The sequence below is a fragment of the Giraffa tippelskirchi genome, chromosome 9 (genome assembly GCF_054371585.1).
Source record: "Giraffa tippelskirchi isolate mGirTip1 chromosome 9, T2T-mGirTip1v1.2.pri, whole genome shotgun sequence".
Classification (NCBI taxonomy): Eukaryota; Metazoa; Chordata; class Mammalia; order Artiodactyla; family Giraffidae; genus Giraffa; species Giraffa tippelskirchi.
The window spans coordinates 165,393,414-165,416,043 of record NC_137283.1 but is presented as its reverse complement, the minus strand read 5'-3'; the positions used below and the strand labels follow the sequence as shown (position 1 = coordinate 165,416,043).

Below are 22,630 nucleotides of genomic sequence, written 5' to 3'. Positions count from 1 at the left end.
ACCACTTCAGAGTCAAGTCCAAACTCCGCACACGGTATCGGATCTCTGCATGACTCAGGCAGACCTCTGGTCCCCTGACTCAGTCCTGCGCCGCCTGCTTCCCGGCACTTTCCCACAGAAGGGCGGGGTCACTCCGTCTGCCCTTCACGAGGTGCTCAGCCTCATCTCGGAGACGCCAACCTTCTCACCACCTACGATTTATCACAGCCCACTTCCTCCCACCATGCAGCATGCCCAGTGGCGCTCTTGTTCCCATTTATGAGCTGCGCCATTTCACTAGAAACATTTTTAAACATCTGTGGGCACTTCAGTCTTTTTGCACAGCTGAGTTCCCAGAGCCAAACTGATGACCCTTCACAGAGTTGGGATGGAGCTTTTATTTTTTAATGAATGAACTGACTTCAAGCATCAGAGGGGGAACTGGATGTTGGGGGTCCTAATCCCAAGGAACACGTAGATACCAAGAGAGAAAGAAAGAATTACACCACCAGAAACTAAGAACCCAAGAACTGTACCAATAAGCTCCCAGCTCCAACCCTCTAGCAAACTAACCCGAGATGCTGGACGCCTCCCCCACTCAGTCCTGAGATGTGGTGGACAGGAGAACGAGGCGGAGCAGGTGTGAGAGCCAGGAGAAACCTCCAGGGAGACGGCAGGGGCTGCCTGCAGCAGGAGGGGTGCAGGGACCCCGGGGGCACCGGTGTGAGTGGAGACGGAGGTTTCCATTGTTCTCTTATTTCTGTACCAGATCCACAATATGAGGCAGAAAGTGCTTTCTCTAACGAAAGCATCAAGGCCAATGAGAAGAGGGGGATATTTAGCAGATGGGGAAACTGGTCAGCTTCTTAAGAAAAATAGGTTAGAATCTACCTCGGGCTACATTTGGTGCCAGGTTTACGAAAGCTCTAAATGTGAAAGCTAAAAATGTTAAAGAAAATATAAGAAGAAATATAAGAACATGCTTGAGAATTGGGGGTGGGGGTTCTTCTTAAATGAGATCCCAAGAACAAAACAAATGTTTAATTAGTTGATATATCAAAATTGAGGATTTATTTTCAATAAAAGTTGATATTAAGAAAATTAATAAAGGCGATTGACCATCTGATGGTATCCATATGTAGAGTCATCTTTTGTGTTGTTGGATGAGGGTGTTTGTTATGACCAGAGTGTTCTCTTGGCAAAACTCTGTGACAGAGGATGAGATGGTTGGATAGCATCACCGACTTAATGGACATGAGTTTCAGCTCTAAGAGACAGTGGGAGACAGGGGAGCCTGGTGTGCTGTACTCTCACGGTCTCAAAGAGTCACCATGACTTAGTGACTGAACAACAACAGCAGCCATAAAGATGATACACTGGGAGAAGATTTTGCAATGTACAAAATCAGTAATAATGGATCAGTTCAGTTCAGTTCAGTTGCTCAGGTGTGTCCAATTCTTTGAGACCCCATGGACTGCAGCACACCAGGCTTCCCTGTCCATCACCAACTTCTGGAGCTTGCTTAAACTCATGTCCATAGAATTGGTGCTGCCATCCAACCATCTCATCCTCTGTCGTCCCCTTCTCCTCCTGCTCTCAATCTTTCCCAGCATGAGGGTCTTGTCTAATGAGTCAGTTCTTCCCACTGGGTGGCCAAAGTATTGGGGTTTCAACTTCAGCATCAGTTCTTCCAATGAATATTCAGGACTAATTTCCTTTAGGATGGACTGGTTGGATCTCCTTGTAGTCCAAGGGACTCTCAAGAGTCTTCTCCAACACCACAGTTCAAAAGCATCAATTCTTTGGCCCTCAGCTTTCTTTATGGTCCAACTCTCACATCCATATATGACCACTTGAAAAACCATAGCTTTGACTAGACGTATGTTTGTTGGCAAAGTAATATCTCTGCATTTTAAAATGCTGTCTAGGTTGGTCATAGCTTTTCTTCCAAGGAGCAAGTGTCTTTTAAGTTTATGGCTACAGTCACCATCTGCAGTGATTTTGGAGTCCAAGAAAATAAAGTCTGTCACTGTTTCCATTGTTTCCCCATCTGTGTGCCATGAAGTGATGGGACCAGATGCCATGGTCTTAGTTTTTTAAATGTTGAGCTTTAAGCTAGCCTTTTCTCTCTACTCTTTTACCTTCACCAAGAGGTTCTTTAGATCCTCTGCCATAAGGGTGGTATCATCTGCACATCTGAGGTTATTGATATTTCTCCCGGCAATCTTCATTCCAGCTTGTGCTTCTTCCAGTGCAGCGTTTCTCATGGCGTGCTCTGCATATAAGTTAAATAAACAGAGTGACAATATACAGTCTTGACGTAATCCTTTCCCAGTTTGGAATCAGTCCGTTGTTTCATGTCTGGTTCTAACTGTTGCTTCTTTACCTGCATACAAGTTTCTCAGGAGGCAGGTAAAGTGGTCTGGTATTCCCATCTCTTGAAGAATTTTCCACAGTTGTGGAAAGGCTTTAGCATAGTCAAAGAAGCAGAAGTAGATGTTTTTCTGGAACTCTCTTGCTTTTTCTATCATCCAACGGATGTCGGCAATTTGATCTCTGGTTCCTCTGCCTTTTCTAAATCCAGTTTGAACATCTGGAAATTCTCAGTTCACGTACTATTGAAGCCTCTCTTGGAGAATTTTGAACGTTACTTTGCTAGTGTGTGAGATGAGTGCAGTTGTGCAGTTGAACATTCTTTGGCATTGGATGAAGATCCATCAGAACCAACAACTTCCTCTCCAAATCCAAGATTGAAAAATGGATTCGGATAGGTGATTTACAGAGACAGAACTCAAGTATGTGACCAACAAGTGTGTGAAAAGTGCGAAATTGCACTAGTAAATGAAGGTCAAGAGTGCACTGCTTCTTCTCACCAGATGGCAGAAATTTGAGAGACTGGTCTTGCCACGCTTTGGTGAGTATGTGAGAAAATAAGGATTTCCCACGAGGTGCTCCCAAACTGCTCCAGCCATCACAGAAAGCATTTCAACTGGAAGGACTTGGCTTGTGCAGCTCATGTGATCTGACGATTCCAAGGTGAATTCATCACAGCTCCTGGGCTCTCAAAAAATCCCGGGCAACTGCGGTGTCATGAGGAAGCACTGAAAGACGGTGAAATTGGAGTGCTGTGGAGTAATTCGAAAGGTGTTCATTTAACGCACGAGGTATACACTGTAAGGAAGCAGGTGCGCACAGAACAATCTCGATCTTTTAAGAAGTAACGCTGAAGCACCAAAAAAACCCACTATGAAGTCTACAGGACGATACGATATATGGACCTTAAAAGCGCTTACACCCAGAGAGTAACTGTGTTTAAGGGACACTTACGTATCCAGGGACACATTAAACGCATTGCTGTTGAGTTTGTGGGAAGAGCAAGGAAAAGCGAGTGGAGGCTCGGGTGTGAGATAAATGGAATCTCCCCAGCCTGGGGGCAGCGTTGCACGGCGAACACACAGCCTGTTGTCATGGGCTCTGACGAACATGACCCTCTGCGCTTGAGGTTCAAGGTTGTTTACATGTGGTCAGAATATTCTTCAACAAATAATCACAGGAAACTGGAAAAGAATGATTAACAGCTGCAAGAGCCAATCAGCTGGGGAAGTCCGTGTAGGAACAGACTGAGGATTTTGAATATGGTGAGTATGTAGGAGACCCATCGCCCTTGCTGGATTCTCTGTCTCCTACGTGATGAAAGTTTGGCAGAAGGACATTGATACAGATGAGCAAAGACAAATGGAAATATTGTGTGAACTGTGTGGACGATGTGTACAAATTAATGAAGGAACATGCAGCCTGATCAGAGGTGTAAAGGGGCCCCAGATCCTAACGACCACCGGACACCCAGGCAGACGAGGAAGGAACACTGTCCTTGGGGCTGCTTCCCCTTTCCTGAGAGCCCCGGGCACTCAGCACTGTCTGCTGAGGGAGGGATGGAGGCTTGGTTGGCTGGGTTCATTCATTTTTTATGAATAATAGGCTTTGAAGGACATTTGAAAGAAATAGGATATTTGAAGGACATCTCACGGAAATTTGCAAGTAAGCAACTGTGATCACCTGCCAGTCGCTCTCTGAAATGCACACAGCCCCTCCAGCCCCGCAGCTGCAAACTCCCGTGTTCCCTGTCCTCTGTGTGCCCACACACCTCTTCTACGTGTCCACCTATCTGTCGATGGACACCTGTGTCTGCCCACAACTTGCCCACCATGAGCAGTGCTGCTGTGAGCGTGAGAGTGCAGACAGACCTGCAAGATCCTGGTCTCCATTCTCTGGCGTCAATACCCAGGAGTGGGGCTCCTAGAGCATATGGAGCTTATATTTTTAATTTTCCAGGAAGCTCCATAGTGTTTTCCATCGCGACTGCACCAGTGGACATTCCCACTGAGCGACATGAGCCGGCCACAGAAGGACAAACACCGATGAACCTCCATGAGGGATCTGGAAAGTCAGACTCACAGGAGCACAGAGCAGATGGAGTTGCCAGGAGCTGGGGGTAGGGCGGACAGAGGAGTTGCTATTCTGGGTACAAATTCTCTGTTTCAGAGGACAAGTGAGTTCTAGAGATCTGTGATACCAGCAGTGCCTGTGGTCAGTGGGCCTGTACCGCGTGTTTCAAAATGCATACCTCTTGTCAAGTGTTCTTACCACACAAACACACACTCGTGTACACACACACATGTATACACACACGTACACACATACACACACACGTACACACACGCTCATGCACACACACACTCATCACGAAAGAACACAAGAAGATTTGGAGGTGATGGATATATTAAGTATCTTGGTAGTACTGAAGGTGCAGACAGATGTCTAAACTCAGTGAACTGTGTACAGCACACAATGATAGATTCAAAATGGATAATCAACAAGGAGCTCCTGCACAGCACAGGGGGCTCCGCTCAATGTTATGTGGCCGCCTGGATGGGGGGGGTTGGGGGAGAATGGATATGTGTGTATGTATGGCTGAGTCCCTTCACTGTTCACCTAAACTACCGCAACACTGTTAGTCAACTATACCCCAACACAGAACAGAAAGGTTAAAGTCTAAAAATAAACCTGCAATTCTTATGTATCATTTATGCCTCAATTTCAATAAAGCTTTAAAAAAGATCTAGCTTTAGATACACGGTACAATTTCAGTAAAGATTGGTTCTCTCTCTTCTCTGGGCCATTTCCTAAGAACCATCTTTATTAAAAGTGTTGATTTTAAAATATGAGATTTTTTTCCCCAGTGGAAACTAGAACATTCTGTTTATCCAAACCAACACTGTCATATTTCAGGAAGCAGTGAAAAGGCAAATTCAGGGGCAACTCAATTTAGGTCAAGGGATAATTCTACAATGGAACGCTATTGTTTCAGTGTTGTTGCTATAGATACGGCCCCAGGAGTCAGGAGCAGGACAGGCCTGTGGTTCGGAAGCCCGGCAAGGCCCTAAGGTCCCTCTCCCATGCCCTCTGCCTGCCTTTTGTCTGTGGATAAACTTTAGCCAAAGAATAAGTTCAGAGAAGTGAGAAAACGCAGAGCAAAGAAAAGCATCCAACAGACTAAATAATAATAGTTTAGTCATTAAGTGAAGTCAAGGACCTTTAGTTCTTTCTCAAGGGCTGTAGATAATATTCTGAGCCATATCCTGTGAGCTGTCTTATAGATACTGAATCCCTCACCAGATGGAGAGGTTAACCACACGATGACCAGACTATCGCCGTGACATAAACCCCACAATTCTGAGAACCGGCCTCAAGGAAATGGAAACAAACAAAGCGTAGAACTGAAGATTAGCTGTACCCAAAACAACCAAGATGATGCTGGTCAGACCACTGACAACCCATTTCAGGATGACAGTCAGAGCTGACTGTGCTGTTTCTGCAGGCAGCCCCTTCCCTCTGTCTATAAAAGCTCTCCTCCCTTGATTATCAGTGATGGGGAGTCAGCCTTTGGACAGGAGTCCACCCTCCTGCTCTTGGTTGCCGGCATCTGAAATAAAGAAAACATTCCTTTCCACCACTTTCCGCCTCTTTATTGGGTCTGCGCAGTGGGCAGGGCTGCAGACGGGTCTGGAAGCTAAATCTCGTGTTTCCCCTGCAGCCCCTGTGCCTCCCCGAGGTCCGAGCCTGCGCTTCCCCTCCTCCGAACGCTAACCCCACCTGTCTTCGAGATGGGTAGCAGGGGGCCCTCCCAGGTCAGCGCTTCCTGAAACGGCCCCTGCTAGCCCGGGCCCTGGCCGCCTCTGGCTTAAAATGAGGAGCTCTGACTCTTGCTCCACACCCGGGGCTCTTTAACGTTCTGTTGTGGGACGTTGCCGTCTAAATGCTCCCACCCTTTCACGAACAGCTTCTTCTCATCCTTCAAACACCAGCTATGCCTGCATGTCAGGTGGGGTGAGGTGTTGCGAGAGGCTTGCTGGCTGAGGGGAGCAGTGGGACGAGTCTTCAGACGGCGATGCAGCTTGGGCTCCCGTCGAGGGAGAAGAGGAGGGACTGGGCTGGAAGAGACCCAGACGCAGCAACGTTACGACCGCACTGCCGTGGGGCCGGGGGAGAACCCCCGAGTCGTCTCCTCCATGGAGGGTCTCCCAGGCAGAGCTGCCTCAAGTCCCCCCCGACTCAGGGCCAACCAAGGGCAGCTTCTCCCAAATACAGGGTGGTCAGAGGGGCGGCTGAGGGGCTTCAGCCCACAGCATGCCCCCGGGTGGAGAATCTGAGCAGCCGGGGCATCTCTTCAGCCTGCCTCTCGCTCACCTGTTCTTCAGCTTCCTTTGTTTATTTTTCTGGCCGTGTTGTGCAGCCTGCGTGGTCTTAGTTCCCCAGTCAGAGGTGAACCCGTGTCCCCTGCCGTGGACACTTGGAGTCCCAACCACCGGACCTGCAGGAATTGTCCCTGCTCTTCAGTTTTTACACATTCATCACATATAAAATTTCAGGGACTCCGTTTCTTATTTATTGAAAATCTTTCTGTATTTTTCCCATACCTGCCTATTCCTCTTAGTCTATTTTATAATAGTTTTCACATTGCCTTTTATTTAATTATTTTGCATAAATTTATTATGTAATAATAATAAATATTTGTGTTTATTAATAAAATACTCTATTGAATATTTTGAAGACTTAGAATTAAATACTCAATATTTAATTAATATTCAAATGATTTAAGTGTTTAATTTAAATACTTTAATTTTAATTAAGTGTTTAAATTTAAATATTTAATTTAAATTATTGAATATTAAATAAATTTATTCATTTATTTAGAACTGGACATGGAACAACAGACTGGTTCCAAATAGGAAAAGGAGTACATCAAGGCTGTATATTGTCACCCTGCTTCTTTAACTTCTATGCAGAGTACATCATGAGAAACGCTGGGCTGGAGGAAGCACAAGCTGGAATGAAGATTGCCGGGAGAAATATCAATAACCTCAGATATGCAGATGATACCACCCTTATGGCAGAAAGCGAAGAAGAACTAAAGAGCCTCTTGATGAAACTGAAAGAGGAGAGAGAAAAAGTTGGCTTAAAGCTCAACATTCAGAAAACTAAGATCATGGCATCTGGTCCCATCACTTCATGGCAAATAGATGGGGAAACAGTGGAAACAGTGGCTGACTTAATTTTTCTGGGCTCCAAAATCACTGCTGATGGTGATTGCAGCCATGAAATTAAAAGATGCTTACTCCTTGGAAGGAAAGTTATGACCAACATAGACAGCATATTAAAAAGCAGAGACATTACTTTGCCAACAAAAGTCCGTCTAGTCAAGGCTATGGTTTTTCCAGTGGTCATGTATGGATGTGAGAGTTGGACTATAAAGAAAGCTGATCGCCGAAGAACTGATGCTTTTGAACTGTGGTGTTGGAGAAGACTCTTGAGAGTCCCTTGGACTGCAAGGAGATTCAACCAGTCCATCCTAAAGGAGATCAGTCCTGGGTGTTCATTGGAAGGACTGATGCTGAAGCTGAAACTCCCATACTTTGGCCACCTCATGCAAAGAGCTGACTCATTGGAAAAGACCCTGATGCTGGGAAAGACTGAGGGCAGGAGGAGAAGGGGACGACAGAGGATGAGATGGTTGGATGGCATCACTGACTCAATGGACATGGGTTTGGGTGGACTCAGGGAGTTGGTGATGGACAGGGAGGCCTGGCGTGCTGTGGTTCATGGGGTCACAAAGGGTCAGACACGACTGAGCAACTGAACTGAATATTAAATATTGAATTGACTATTCAATCTTTAGAATTAAATATCCTATTTAATTATTTTACATAAATTTATTACGTAATAATAATCAATATTTTTTATTTATTAATAACAATACTCTATTGAATATTTTCTTTCGTGTTCCCTGAAATACAGTTCTTACTAAGTCTGCTAGCGCTGCGCTGCAATGACTGTTTCCTTGTGTCAGTTTTTATAGTTTTTCCGGGTTTCTTTTGTTCCTGAAAGTATTGCATGCCACTTGGATTATCAAAGAGTCTGCTCAAAATGTCATTTTATTTGCTCTTCTTGTGTACTCCAGGCATATCACTGGCTTGGATCAATTTTTGTGTTAGTTTCTTAAACACTGATGGCCGTGGGCAGCTGGTATAAAATCAGATTCTAGATCCATTTAGGCACAGGCTTAAACTTCCGTCTCAAAGCCTTCCACCCACAGGCATCGTGGCGGTTTCTGTGGGTGCTGAATGCCGGTCCACACTCACTCGGAGATCCCGGCCCTGAGCCAGCCAGCGCGTGTTCCGTCGTGCCTGACTCCGCGGCCCCATAAACTGTAGACTGCCAGGCTCCTCTGTCCACAAGATTTCTCAGCTGAGGATATTGGGACAGTTGCCATGCTCTCCTCCAGGGAGTCTTCTCAACCCGGGGATCGAACCCCTGTCTCTTGTGTCTCCTGAATTGGCAGGCAGAGTCTTTACCAACTGCACCACCTGGGAAGCCCTACCTACCAGCCAAGCTGAACATCAGTCACAGGTTGTTACCCGTCCAGTAAATCAGATGTGACAGAGTTGCCAGGTGGAACCACGAAGTTTAAACCCGAAAGGTACAGGCATTTCACTCTGTTGGGTGCTTGCTGGGGGAGGTGTGCAGAGCTGTCCATCTGCCACAGGGCGGGGATCGCCGATTTGCCTTCTAGAAAGACGGCTCTTACAGGGGAAGCGCAACACTGTGGACGGGGCAGCTGGAACTTGTCACCAGGTGGCTCAGTCCTTACCCGGGAGAGGGGATGAGCAGGAGCCAGGCAGGGGGCAGGCCTGGACTTCCAGGTTTGCGGAGAAAGAACCTCGTTCACCTTGTTTATCGGAGAAGGAAATCCAGGCCTTCATGGGCGACTTCAGGCCACACCACCCACCTCACCCAGCTAATGGGGATGGACCAGGCTGTGCCTTGTCAGCAGCTGGGAATGTTACAGTTTTGATCTAAAGACACAAGGTGGACTTGAGTCTGCGAGTCCCTGTGTGGAAAAGGCGGATTTCTGAGCGTAAGGGCCATGGGCTTCGGAGGCCAGCAGACGGGCCTGAATCAAGCACTGAGTGAGGGCCGGCTCGCCGCCTTTCCCAGCAGGTTTGTTTACAGGGGACACGTGCACACACGGGCACACACATCAGCACACGCACGAACACACAGGCACGTAGCATGTACACCTGTGCACGCATACGTATTTCCAACCAGACTGTGAGCATCATCAGATCCTTGTGGATCCTAAATACACGTTTAAATCCGTGTAGTGGGAGCTTCCTTGCTCTCTGGTCGGCCTTTCAGCGTTCGTCTGGGGGACGGCCCAGGAAGCCTGACCCTGCCCAGGACGCCGGGAGCCTGTGCGGCCGCGTCTGGGTCCGACCGCAGGGCCGGCCTCGAGGGGCGGGCCTGCAGCGCCCCCTGGTGGGAGGCCCGGACACTGCGCCCGCGGGCGCCTTCCCCCGCAGACCTGGATCTGCGGGTCCCGGACCCCTCCCCCCGCACCCGCTCTTTGTGACGACGGGTGCTTTCTGGACAAACGCCAGCGCGACGCTCTCGGCATCCCAGGAGCTAACGGAGGAGGAGGGTGCGTGCGGCCCTCACCACCTGCCGAGGCGGCCGGCGCGGGGCCCCCGGTGCCCTGGCTGCAGTGGGGGCGTCCTCGGAGCGGTGACCTCCCCAGCGCGCGGAGGACAAGGGCAGCGCCCGCCTGCCTTAGCGAGAACCTGGGTTCAACTCCAGCTGCGCAGCTGGGGGTCAGCCCTTGCTGTGTTCTTTCTCCTTATTAATTTGACTCTTTGGATCAAATTAAAAGAGACCAGGACACAGGAAGGATGACCGGGGAAGGCAGCATGAGATCTTGGAGGAAAAAGAACTTTTTTGGATATTAAGCAGATATCCAAATATCCTCCGATATTAAGCAAATCTAATGACAAGTTCTCCTACCTGCTCAGAGTTCTCTCCAGGAGAAAGAGCTGCAGCAGAACCTGAGCTCGCAGGGGAGCCAAGGGGCGGACTTCCCTCCACCAGAGAAGGGGTCCCCACAAAACGTGGGGCTCCAAGTCCGAGCAGTTCAGCCCCCAGGTGTTAACACATTAAAATGAAAATAAAAAGGTGCAATTGTGAAAGGGAAAGAGATAAAAATAGAATTATAATAGGACTGCATAAAGTTAGGAAAATGAGAAGCAGAACAAGCCCATGTCCAGGCAGAAACGGATGAAGCCCTTGGCCCCCGGCACAGCCGTGCTCCTCCCCGGGGGGCCCATCGCCCAGCGTCACCCCGGGGCCCGCCTGAGGGGGCCTGCCCTGCACTGCCCCGCATGTGGTCCTGGGCAGCCCCCAGGCTCCGAGTCCTCGTGTGCACTGTTGTGGGCTGAGGCTGTGAAGGGCCCCGAGTCCGCGTGTGCACTGCTGCGGGCTGAGGCTGTGAAGGGCCCCGAGTCCGCGTGTGCACTGCTGCGGGCTGAGGCTGTGAAGGGCCCCGAGTCCGCGTGTGCACTGCTGTGGGCTGAGGCTGTGAAGGGCTCCGAGGACTCTCCTCCCGGCTCTGCTGAGACATGGCTGCCGTCGTCACAGGGCGACGGTCTGGGTCCCTCGTGCTGTGGGATGATCCACAGGGCAGGCTGGCCCGCATCCCCCTCCCAGAGATGCAGTGAGCACAGTAGAGGCCAAAGAGAAAAAAAAAAAATAGAAAGAAAACCATTCATTTATATTTGTGCTGTTTTATGTTGAAGTATGGAGAAGGCAATGGCAACCCATTCCAGTACTCTTGCCTGGAAAATCCCATGGACAGAGGAGCCTGGTAGGCTGCAGTCCATGGGGTCACGAAGAGTCGGACACGACTGAGCGACTTCACTTTCACTTTTCCCTTTCATACATTGGAGAAGGCAATGGCAACCCACTCCAGTGTTCTTGCCTGGAGAATCCCAGGGACAGCAGAGCCCGGTGGGCTGCCGTCTATGGGGTTGCACAGAGTCGGACACGACTGAAGCGACTTAGCAGCAGCAGCAGCAGCATGTTGAAGTAATGTTTTACATATACTAAGTATTTTATTGAAATGAAGCTGCCTGTTTCGCTTTACCCTTTAAGCCACGGCCATTGTAAGCGTCACAGTTCCATCTTCGGTGACCTGATCTCTTGGAGAAGATCCTTCTGGCAATTGGACTGGAGCAAAGACCTGGAGGCAGAGTCCAGCTCCCCCTGGGCAGGCGCTGGGCGGGACACACACGAGGGTAGGTCCGTGTCGCTCTCATCTCTGGGCAGGGCCCCCGGAGCCCCCCGGAGACCCTACCTCATCCCTCAGGGTGGCGGTGCAGGGGCTGCCAGAGAAACCCGCTTACTAAGGTGTCTTCACTGCTGCTGATTAGCTTACAGTGAAACCCGATGGCTGGGCCGGAAGACCCCGGCCCTGAGACGGTGCCGTCTTTTCATTTAAGGACTTTTCCTCTTGACGCCAGGTCTGTGCTCGGCGTGGTGTCTGGTCACAGGACCAAAGCTCGGAGTCTGTTTGATGTCGGGGGGATGTGTACAACTTGGGGGGAGGTCACAGTTGTTACGTGTCTGCACATATTACATACCTGATCTGATCGTCTTTAAGAGGGGTCCTTTTTCTAGAAAATGGACCTCACAGTTGGGTGAGGATGGTACTCATTTCCAGAGGCCCCTCTCCCTGGACAGGACCGCAGGGCAGGGCAGCAGGGAGGCGTCCGTGGAGGAGCGGGGTCCACGCCCCGAGCCAACCCCACCGGCCAAGATGCCCTGGCTGCTGGCTCGGACCTGTGCTCACTGGTGAACTCAACTTTGCCCTGGACCCCGAGCCTGAGTCGCTTTGGTTTCTCAGGGGAAGTCTCTCAGGGCAGCGGTTCTCCTAAGAAGCCAGACCAGGTCCCTGGCTCCCTCAAGGTGGGATGTCTGGACGCTCCTCCCGCCTCTGGGCACACAGATCCAGAAGCCGCTGGAGCACCGAGGGCTGGGGAGGTGGACCCAGAGCCGCACCCAGAGGGAGAGTGGATGAGGAGGGCTTGCGTGGGTCCAGGCGCTGCTCCTGGGTCCCCGAGTCCCAAACCTCGCCCTCCCCTGAGCTGCCTTTCCCAAAAGCCCGTGCCTCCTGAGTAGGGGGTCTGAGGGGTGGGGGGCGTCCAGGGACACTGAGTATTCGCCCATCTCTCCACGTCAGGAGCACGATTAAGTCAAAAGCAGAAGGAATCCAAGGAAACCCACTTCCTCCGCTGCAGAAAACTCTCATCCTGGGAGCGCTGTCAGCCATGACGCTGCCCTAGGGCCCGGGCGGTGGCCGAACCCCCAGCACGAGGAAGCTGCTGGCCTGGTTCTGATGCCCCCTGTTCCTCGCGGCTTCCCAGTGACTCTGTTGGTAAAGAATCTGCCTGCAGTGCAGGAGGCCTGGGCTCGATCCCTGGGTCGGGAAGATCCCCTGGAGAGGTAAATGGCAGCCCACTCCAGTAGTCTTGCCTGGAGAATTCCATGGATGGAGAAGCCTGCTGGGCTAGTCCAGGGGATCACAAAGCGTCAGACATGACTGAGCGCCTAACTTGCAACTTTCACGTTCCTCGGGGAACCACAGGGTCTGCGGGCGCGGGGCTCGGCCGGCAGCGGGCAGCACCACTTGCCGGGTGGCCGCTCTGGATCTTAGAACCGGTGCCTCCCGGCGCTGGTCTGTCCACAGCCAGGATGTCAGGGCCTGCTTCTTCTGAAGGGGCCACTGAAATGGCCCCGGGCCCTTTAATCAAGACGACAGCGTGGGCCACTTGGATGTGAAGCTGCCTGCTGTGTTTTTTACCGGCCTCCTTCCCAATCTTTCTTCAGTTTTCAAAGTGAACTTGTGCTGAGAGAGCTCGGTCGTGCCATCTGCCCCCTGTGCTGGCCGGACACCACGATCACACCTGCCTGGCCGGCCCCGCTCAGCCGGACGCCCCGACGCCACTTGCCCAGCGGGCCTGAGCTCAGCCGAATGCCCCGAGCACCCCCGCCCGGCGGGCCCCCACTCAGCCGGACGCCACGACGCCACCCGCCCGGCGGGCCCGCGCTTAGCCAGACGCTCTGATGCCAGACGCTCTGATGCCACCCGCCCAGCGGGCCCCTGCTCAGCCGGGCGCCCTGAGCACCCTTGCCCGGCGGGCCCCCGCTCAGCCGGGCGCCCTGAGCACCCTTGCCCGGCGGGCCCCCGCTCAGCCGGGCGCCCTGAGCACCCTTGCCCGGCGGGCCCCCGCTCAGCCGGGCGCCCTGAGCACCCTTGCCCGGCGGGCCCCCGCTCAGCCGGGCGCCCTGAGCACCCTTGCCCGGCGGGCCCCCGCTCAGCCGGGCGCCCTGAGCACCCTTGCCCGGCGGGCCCCCGCTCAGCCGGGCGCCCTGAGCACCCTTGCCCGGCGGGCCCCCGCTCAGCCGGGCGCCCTGAGCACCCTTGCCCGGCGGGCCCCCGCTCAGCCGGGCGCCCTGAGCACCCTTGCCCGGCGGGCCCCCACACTGGCCGCGCGGGCAGCGCCTCTCACGCTCCGAGCACCCAGCGCCTCTCACCACGCGGACTTGGGGCCCTGGACTAACCTCCCTCATGTCCTCACTCTTCTTGGCGTCTGTGTGAACCCTGTCCACCCTCTGAGGACCTCCTGTGACTTGGACTTTTTTTTTTATAAACCCAAACATTACCTTAGTACAATTGTGCAGCTGTAAGTATATAGTGGATGCATATTAAACATTCGCAAAGCAATGTCTAATGAAGTGTCTCCTTGTGGGTGAGACGGTTTTAGGGGCAGTGAGGGATCAAAAACAGTCCGCTGGTTACAAATGCCCATGGCCCCCGCATCACAGGACCACAGCTGCTGTGAGCTAAAGGCCCTCAGATTCCATTTATTGCAACATCCTCAACATATCTGATACCTTTATAAACACATAGAATTAACTTCTGGGGTCCTGATATATGCAGACTTGTTTAAAAATGGGGAATCAAAATATAAAACTACCTTCAGTTCAGTTCCGTTCAGTTGCTCAGTGATGTCTGACTCTGCGACCCCATGGACTGCAGCACACCAGGCCTCCCTTTCCATCACCAACTCCCGGAGTTCACTCACACTCATGTGCATCAAGTCGGTGATGCCATCCAACCAGCTCAGCCTCTGTCGTCCCCTTCTCCTCCCGTCTTCAATCTTTCCCGCCATCAGGGTCTTTTCAAATTAGTCAGTTCTTCACAGCAGGTGGCCAAAGTATTGGAGTTTCAGCTTTAGCATCAGTCCTTCCAATGAATATTCAGGACTGATTTCCTTTAGGATGGACTGATTGGATCTCCTTGCAGTCCAAGGGACTCTCAAGAGTCTTCTCCAACACCACAGTTCAAAAGCACCAATTCTGCAGCACTCAGCTTTCTTTATATGCCCTGACCAGTAATGCTGAAGAAGCTGAAGTTGAACGGTTCTATGAAGACCTACAAGACCTTCTAGAACTAACACTCAAAAAAGATGTCCTTTTCATTATAGGGGACTGGAATGCAAAAGTAGGAAGTCAAGAAATACCTGGAGTAACAGGCAAATTTGGCTTTGGAGTAAAGAATGAAGCAGGGCAAAGGCTAATAGAGTTTTGCCAAGAGAATGCACTGGTCATAGCAAACAGCCTCTTCCAACAGCACAAGAAAAGACTCTACACATGGACATCACCAGATAATTGATTATTATCAGTATTATTTTTTTCACAGCCAAAACACATGTTTACTTCAGTTCCCCTTTTTAAGATAATCTTGCCATATTTATATACAACTCAAGGTTGACTATTTCTGATATTATGTCTGTTAGAATCTTCGCTCTTGGACCCACTCTGACCTTACATCTCACCCCAGAGAACAGACGTCTGCACTCGCTGCCCAGCACCGGCCCCTGACGTGCCCGGTGTCCCCATCCAGAGATGCCTTCCCTGCCCTGGAGTCAGGGAGACGAAACGAGAGTGGGAAGTGCAGAGGGACCCTCAGGGCTGGGTTGGGACCTCAGAGAGACGGGCCAAAGACCCCCAAAGGAGGCCACTGTGGCTGGAGAGCTGAGGCCAGCGTCTGAGACGCAGACGGTCAGAATGGAGGTGCCCCCAGGGCGCGTGGGGGCCCCGCTGGAGGTGCACCTGCACCCCGTCAGCGCCGGGCCAGAGCTCTAAACCTGGAGGTCCTTCCACCTGGACGGGGGCTCGGTCTTCCCCCCATTCATGCCATCCTTCCCTCGACAAACCGTCAGCACAAAGTGAGAGGAACGCGGCGCGTTCAGAGCCGGCTTCTGGATGGCTGAAGACGTGCACGTATGTGGGGTCCGCATTCAAGGGTAGACATCTTCTCACCCCCCACGCCCCTCAAAAGCCAGAGCCAGAAGAAGCCTCTCCCCCACCCCGGGAGAGCTAGGACGGCGTTGCTCGCCCTGACCAGGAAAGCGGGGGAGGCTCTGGGGAACTGGGGTCCCCTGGGCCCCGAATGCAGAGCTCCCTGGGCAGGACCTGCCCCGGATGCGGTGCTTCTGGGGCACCGGTGTGACCCCTAATCTGTATCATGTGTCCTAGTCTGGAACACCCCTTGGGTGAAAGGTCAAGACTTGGGAAGTTGACACTGAACGTTAACCTATGGACTTTCTTTCAGAAGAAATTCAACAAAAGCCACAGACAGATAACCGGAAAAAAAGAAACAGACAATTAGACCTGGGCACTTGGGTTCTAAGCTTTATTTTTGAGCATTTTGCATGAGACTTGCGAGCAGAGTCCCCTCCCCTGGCTGGCTCTCCAAGGCCAAACTTGCCCACAATGACTCTGACCTCAGTTCAATTATGTAAAAGCTGAATTTAGACACGAATCACCTTTTAATGTTAACTAACTCTGCAAAACTTCCCACCTCTAAATCTGTCTATTTTTCAGCAGTTAAACCTGCTAGCATGCCAGTAAAGAGGTTTCTATTAAAGAAAAAAAAATCCCTAATAGGAATGCAGAACGCCGGTGGATGCCTATTTTTAGTGCCTCTTGACATTTTATTTTCTTGTAAACAACCAGTGGTGTGTCAGGCATTTAAAGTGTCCTTTTTGAAAACAGAACAGAAAGGAAGAAAGAAAAGGGAAAATAGAAATAAACCGCGCAACTGGACAGAACACTGTCAGCCAACAGATTATTTCCAGCTTTGTCTGATGCCCAGCGGGGCAGGTGGGCCTGTGGTTCTGTTACAGCCTGTGTTCACATTTCCCTGTGGACCGATCGCCCAAGATAACCTTGCATCAGATACAGAAAAACAAAACAGCTCTCACTAATGAACCCTGGAGGCTGCTCAGGAATCCTGGGCCTTGCCGTGCGCTGGCCCTGAGGCGGCGGGAAGCGGACGGAGTCTGCTCTGCGGGCACCACTGAGCGTAAATCCTGTCATCACAGGCGGGACGGGAGGGCTGGGCCCCCAGACGTGCGGGCCACCCGCGGCCGCGGCTCGGACAGCCACCTCCCGGGCAGGTCCCCTCGGTGGTGCGTCCACCGACTGGAAACAGCACAGCTATGTCTCAGGGTTGGTTCCTGAGCAGCCCATAAATAACAGCTTCCAGAAGTGCGTTTTTCCATTTGCAGTCACCCCGCCTCGGCCTCCCCAACCCCTCAAGTGATAAATCTGGCCCTTGAGATCAACAGCATCCTTGTTGGGATGCTGCAGTCTGGAGTGAAGGAGCCGCGTGTCCCAGGCAACAGACAGGCCGTAAATACTGCATCCTTCATCTCGGTTTGGTGACGCCAGGGCAGGGCTGCGTGGCCCCAGGCCACGGGCGTTCTGTGCTGCCTACATCAGTGGGTTCTTTGTCACCGGCCAGGGGAGGGGTGGGGAGGGAGCTGCGCTGTCACCTGAAACACGAGCCGTGGGTCCCGCCCGCTGTCCCCAAAAGGCCTCAACCCCCCCAGGGTGAGTCATGCGTCCAGGCCGGGAGCTGACTCCAGAAATAATGCCTGCCCCCCTGGCGCAAATATTCACTCCAGGGGTACATGTCACTGCAGCCGACCTCGGAGGGCCCGCCATGGGCTCCCCCACGTCTGGTTTCCATGCCGTGATCGCCGCAGGGCATGAGGGTCCCTCACTGTGAGGACAGAGCATGCAGGGTGATGGGCCGGAGCGGCCGCTCTCCTCTCCCCAACTGTCCCAGGAGGGAGACTTTCACCCCCACTCGAAAGATTACGATGCACACACAGACTCAAAAAGAGTGAACTGCTTTCCCAGGTCCCTGCAAGAAAGAGAACCGCGTGGCCAGCTCTCGGGAATCTAAGCCGCTCCTGGGCCATGGGTTCCTGCTGACCCGGACCAAAGGGCTCGGGGCGGGCTGGCGGCTCGGGGTCACACTGCAATCGGCCTCAAGAGGCTCCCAGGGCTCCCAGGGCCAGCCTCTCCCCGGACCAGAGCCAGAACCCGGGGGAGTGCCCTCCACCCTCGGCGGAACCGCGGTCCCGGGGCGGTCAGCCCTGCAGCTCCGGCCCTGGGGCCAAATGTGCTCGCTCCTCCGAGTCAGCCGGGAGGGGCGGGCGGCCGGCGTCGGGGCGCGGCTGGACCACCAGGGGGCGCTGTCCCGCCTCCGACGAGGGCGTCTTCTCACGCGTCCGCTGCCTTCTGGCCGGCTGGCGCCTTCACGCGCGCTGTGCACAACCCCTGTGCACAGCTCACACGGGCAGGTGACTTCAGGCCCCTTCAGCACCCTCTCGGCATCTACTGAAACATCTCATCAGCTTGCAGTTACGTGAATGCCCTCAGCGTGGGTTCACACAATGATTTACGCAGCCCTCTTCAGGAAAAATAACCCCAAAGGACAAATGGAAAATTAGTTACAAAGGTGAACATTCACATACAGTGTGAAAAACACAAATTATGCGTTTAATTAAAAAATCTGACAAATACTTCAAGCATAGAAAATCCATGTAAAATAATACATGTTAATTAAGTAACTAATATACAACAACCATGGGGTTGCAAAGAGTCAGACACGACTGAGTGACTGAACTGAACTGAATATGCAACAAATTTCTCCCAATGTTCCACATACTATTTAACTACCTTTCACCTGTCAATGAGTATTTTTCTATTTTAATGTCATATCCCCTAGAGAGAAAACTCTGTTTCCATAGAAGTATGCAATTTTTAGTTTTATTGCAATTTAATTGATGATCATGAAACATGAGACATCATGGAAGAGACCCTTGCTTTGTGTGACTCTGTTCCCAGTCTACGCCTTGCTGACCCTGGGGTTGTGGTGAATTCTGTCTCGCACATTATAAATATATACATATGTATTTTTTTTTCTATGTATATGCTATGTGTTTAGCATTGCCTTCTTCACGAAATATTCTCAACTTAAGAGATCTTCTGCTTGAACTGGGGTTGAATGAAGCTGCTAACAACTGAAGAACCAGTCCCTTCAAGCCTCACTGCTTCCCGAGCCCAGGCCCAGAGGACAGGTCCACGGTGGGCCTGGTCTCGGTCCTGCCCCTTTGCGTCACGGCCAGGTGACGGGGACAGTGGTTGGCAAAGGCTCTGGAAGTTGTTTCCACACTGGGAAGACCAGCGGCCATTGAACTGTCCACACAAGTGACAGCAAACGACACGACTGTGCCCGCGGCCCCCAGACCGAACCACCGCTCTTCCCCTTCCGTGAACTGAGTCCTCCGACGCCCTGGTCTCTCCACCCAGTGTCCCCTAACAGAGGCGCACAAGGCGGAGAGGTCGCAGCCTGACCAGCTCCGAACTCTCCAAACACAGGACAGAAGGGGCACAGCCATCCCCGGCGAGGGCCTGGAGACCCTCAGCTCCACCGTCACCCACTGAACACAGGCGAGTCTCAGCTGAGAGGGTCCTGGACGCTCTCTCGACTTGAAGGGTCGCATCCACACGCGATCCAGCCTAACCCTCCCCTCCTGAACCACCTCAGAGCCGGGCGGTGGACAGAGCGTCCACCTCCATTGGCTCAATTTTACCCCAAGTATTAAAAGACATTGTCTTCTCTGGGAGCTAATTGGAAACTTATTCGAAATCAACATCACATGTGCTTCCCCAAGTTTAAAGTCAAGTGTTAACAGAAGGCACTGGAGCTGACCTTTAAACCAGTTCAAGAGCACCCGTGGCCTTGAAGCCCAGTAAATCTAATGAATCCAGTGTGTGACCACTGCTCGCAGCGCCTGCCCCCAGAGCGAGCCGGGCGGGAGACGTGGGCCCTGCCCAGTGCCCGGCTGGCTGCAGGCCCCGGTGCGTGTCGGCCTCCGCCCGTCCGCACGGCTTCTCAACGCGTCCTCACGGTGTGGGGCTTCACAGGCCTAAGAATGAAAAAGGGTCAGACGAAATGAGCAGAAACTGGGGCAACTGTGTTAGGAACACGTCGCCCCCTCTCCTCTGTGCCCTGCTGAAATCCACATGCGGAGTTCAGAGTCTGCGGTTTATGTTTAGGGGAAACAGCGCCTTTTCCTGGGAGAGTGAGACACACACATACACACACACGCATACGCCTTCCTCTGAACAGCGCCCGGGCTTTCTCCATAAGCCTCTTGACTCCCAGGGAGGTTGTCTCTCCACATTTATGGGAACTAAAGCGTTATTACGACACAGTGTGTATTTTTTCCAATTAAAAACTGAAGTGTTTGATTGCTCTCCATGGAACAATAAATTTCTTATTGGATACCTGGCATTATTCTTCCGGAAGTCTTTATAATTCCCCACTTATCGTTATAGAAGCCCCTCAGCCTCCTTCTCCATAAAGTGCCTCCTTGCTGCTCTTTCAGTCGGAAGCACGTGTGTTTGCTTGGCTGCCCCCCAGCCTGGGACGTGTCCGTGGGACCCCAGGGATGAGCCCCTCGTCCCTCTTCTGTCACAGAGGCTGTCAGGACTGCTGCCTTCTGCTGTTGCGGGTCTTCCAAAGCTGACCCCAGCGTCACACTCTCGGGGTGCTGGGGTCTCACACCCAACATCAGTCCCCTGCCTTCCCCAAGCCGCACATGCCTGGTCTCCGGGGCTCCCTCTGGAAACACACATCTCTCGGGCTGACTTCACCTTCTCTGGCTCCCTTCTCGTGTGGAATTAAGCCTGAGCCGTCCCCAGGCAGGAAGACTGTCCAGAAGCTCAGCCCATCTCCGCGCCCCCCAGGCTGCTGTCAGATCCCTCACCGTCCAGCAGACAAGCAGCCTCCCCAGGCCTGCGGCTCGGCGGGCGGCCTCCCCACCAGGCAAGCTCTCGGCCACAGACAGTCACAGAGGCCGCGCTCCTCCGGCAAGTGTCTCATCGTGTCATGGACCAAACTCATTTCAGTTACGCTTGCACGTCTAACTCCTCTTCCACCGTGACATGACCTTCAAGTCTAGCTTATTTACCCTTTTTCTGAGCACAGTGCCGGCTCAGAGTAGGACCTCATAAAGAGGTTTTCAGAGAAATGAAAGAAGAAATGAATGACTATAAACTGGTGGGTGTTGAGTGATGAATGTTCACAGACAACGCAGGACCATCCGCTGCTCCGAAGCTGGAGGTCACTGAGGTCGGAGCCCAGACACCACCATCCCGAGGTGGTGGGTGTTGTTCAGTCGCTCAGTCATATCTGACTCCTTGTGGCCCCAGGGACCGCAGCGCGCCGGGCTCCCTGTCCTTCACCATCTCCCCGAATGTGCTCAAACTCATGTCCATTGACGTGAAAACTGTGAGAGATTTTATTTTCTTGGGCTCCAAAATCACTGCAGATGGTGACTGCAGCCATGAAATTAAAAGACACTTGCTCTTTGGAAGAAAAACTGACCAACCTAGACAGCATATTAAAAAGCAGAGACATCACTTTGCCAACAAAGGCCCATCTAGTCAAGGCTATGGTTTTTCCAGTGGTCATGTATGGAGGTGAGAGCTGGACGATAAAGAAAGCTGAGTGCCGAACAATTGATACATTTGAACAGTGGTGTCGGAGAAGACTCTTGAGAGTCCCTTGGCCTGCAAGGAGATCCAACCAGTCCACCCTAAAGGAAATCAATCTTGAATATTCATTGGAAAGACTGATGCTGAAGCTGAAACGCCAATACTTTGGCCACCTGATGGGAAGAGCTGACTCATTGGAAAAGACCCTGATGCTGGGAAAGATTGAAGGTGGGAGAAGGGGACAACAGAGGATGAGAGGGTTGGATGGCATCACCGACTCAATGGACATGAGTTTGAGTAAACTCCGGGAGTTGGTGATGGACAGGGAAGCCTGGCGTGCTGCAGTCCATGGGGTCGTAAGGAGTCAAGACACAACTGAGCGACTGAACTGAATGTCCACTGAGTCAGCGATGCCATCCAACCAGCTCATCCTCTGTCGTCCCCTTCTCCTCCTGCCTTCAATCTTTCCCAGCACCAGGGTCTTTTCCAATGAGTCAGCTCTTCCCATTGGGTAGCCAAAGTGTTGGAGCTTCAGCTTTAGTATCAGTCCTTCCAATAAATATTCAGGACTGACTTCCTTTAGGATGGACTTGTTGGATCTCCTTGCAGTCTAAGGGACTCTCAAGGGTCTTCTCCAACACCACAGCTCAAAAGCATCAATTCTTTGGCACTCAGCCTTCTTTATAGTCCAACTCTCACATCCATACATGACTACTCGAAAAATGATAACTTTGACCATACAGACCTTTGTCAACGAAGTAATGTCTCTCTTTTTAATAGGCTGTCTATGTTGGTTATTGGAGAAGGCAATGGCACCCCACTCCAGTACTCTTGCCTGGAGAATCCCAGGGATGGCGGAGCCCGGTGGGCTGCCATCTATGGGGTCGTACAGAGTCGGACACGACTGAAGCGACTTAGCAGCAGCAGCAGCATGTTGGTTATAGCTGTCCTTCCAAGGAGCAAGCGTCTTTTCGTTTTATGGCTACAGTCACCATCTGCAGTAATTTTGGAGCCCAAGAAAATAAAATCTGTCACTGTTTCCATTGTTTCTCCATCTATTTGCATGAAGTGAGGGGATCGGATGCCATGATCTTAGGGTTTTTAAATGTTGAGTTTTAAGCCAGCTTTTTCACTCTCCTCTTTCACTTTGATCAAGAGGCTCTTTAGTTCCCCTTTACTTTCTGCCATAAGGGTGGTATCATCTGCATATCTGAGGTTATTGATATTTCTCCGAGCAATCTTGATTCCAGCTTGTGCTTCATCCAGTCTGGCATTTTGCATGATGTACTCTATATGTAAGTTAAATAAGCAGGGTGACAATATACGGCCTTGGTACTCC

The 22,630-nt window shown here is 51.9% G+C and overlaps 1 protein-coding gene across 9 annotated transcripts; it reads left to right on the top strand.

Annotated features, from left to right (window-relative positions):
* Positions 1 to 9,945: 9,945 nt before the first annotated feature.
* Positions 9,946 to 14,152, top strand: LOC145519775 (uncharacterized). Of its 9 annotated transcripts, none has more exons than XM_081524482.1 (4): positions 9,946 to 10,018; positions 11,521 to 11,663; positions 12,608 to 12,802; positions 13,255 to 14,152. In XM_081524482.1, exon 4 carries the CDS (start codon positions 13,492 to 13,494, stop codon positions 14,113 to 14,115), a length of 624 nt encoding a protein of 207 aa, XP_081380608.1. In that variant the 5' UTR covers positions 9,946 to 10,018; positions 11,521 to 11,663; positions 12,608 to 12,802; positions 13,255 to 13,491; the 3' UTR covers positions 14,116 to 14,152. The 9 variants fall into 9 exon arrangements, with proteins under 9 accessions (XP_081380608.1, XP_081380603.1, XP_081380606.1 ...); XM_081524477.1 differs by having other exon boundaries at positions 12,608 to 12,870; XM_081524474.1 differs by having other exon boundaries at positions 9,990 to 10,130; positions 12,608 to 12,870.
* Positions 14,153 to 22,630: the final 8,478 nt, after the last annotated feature.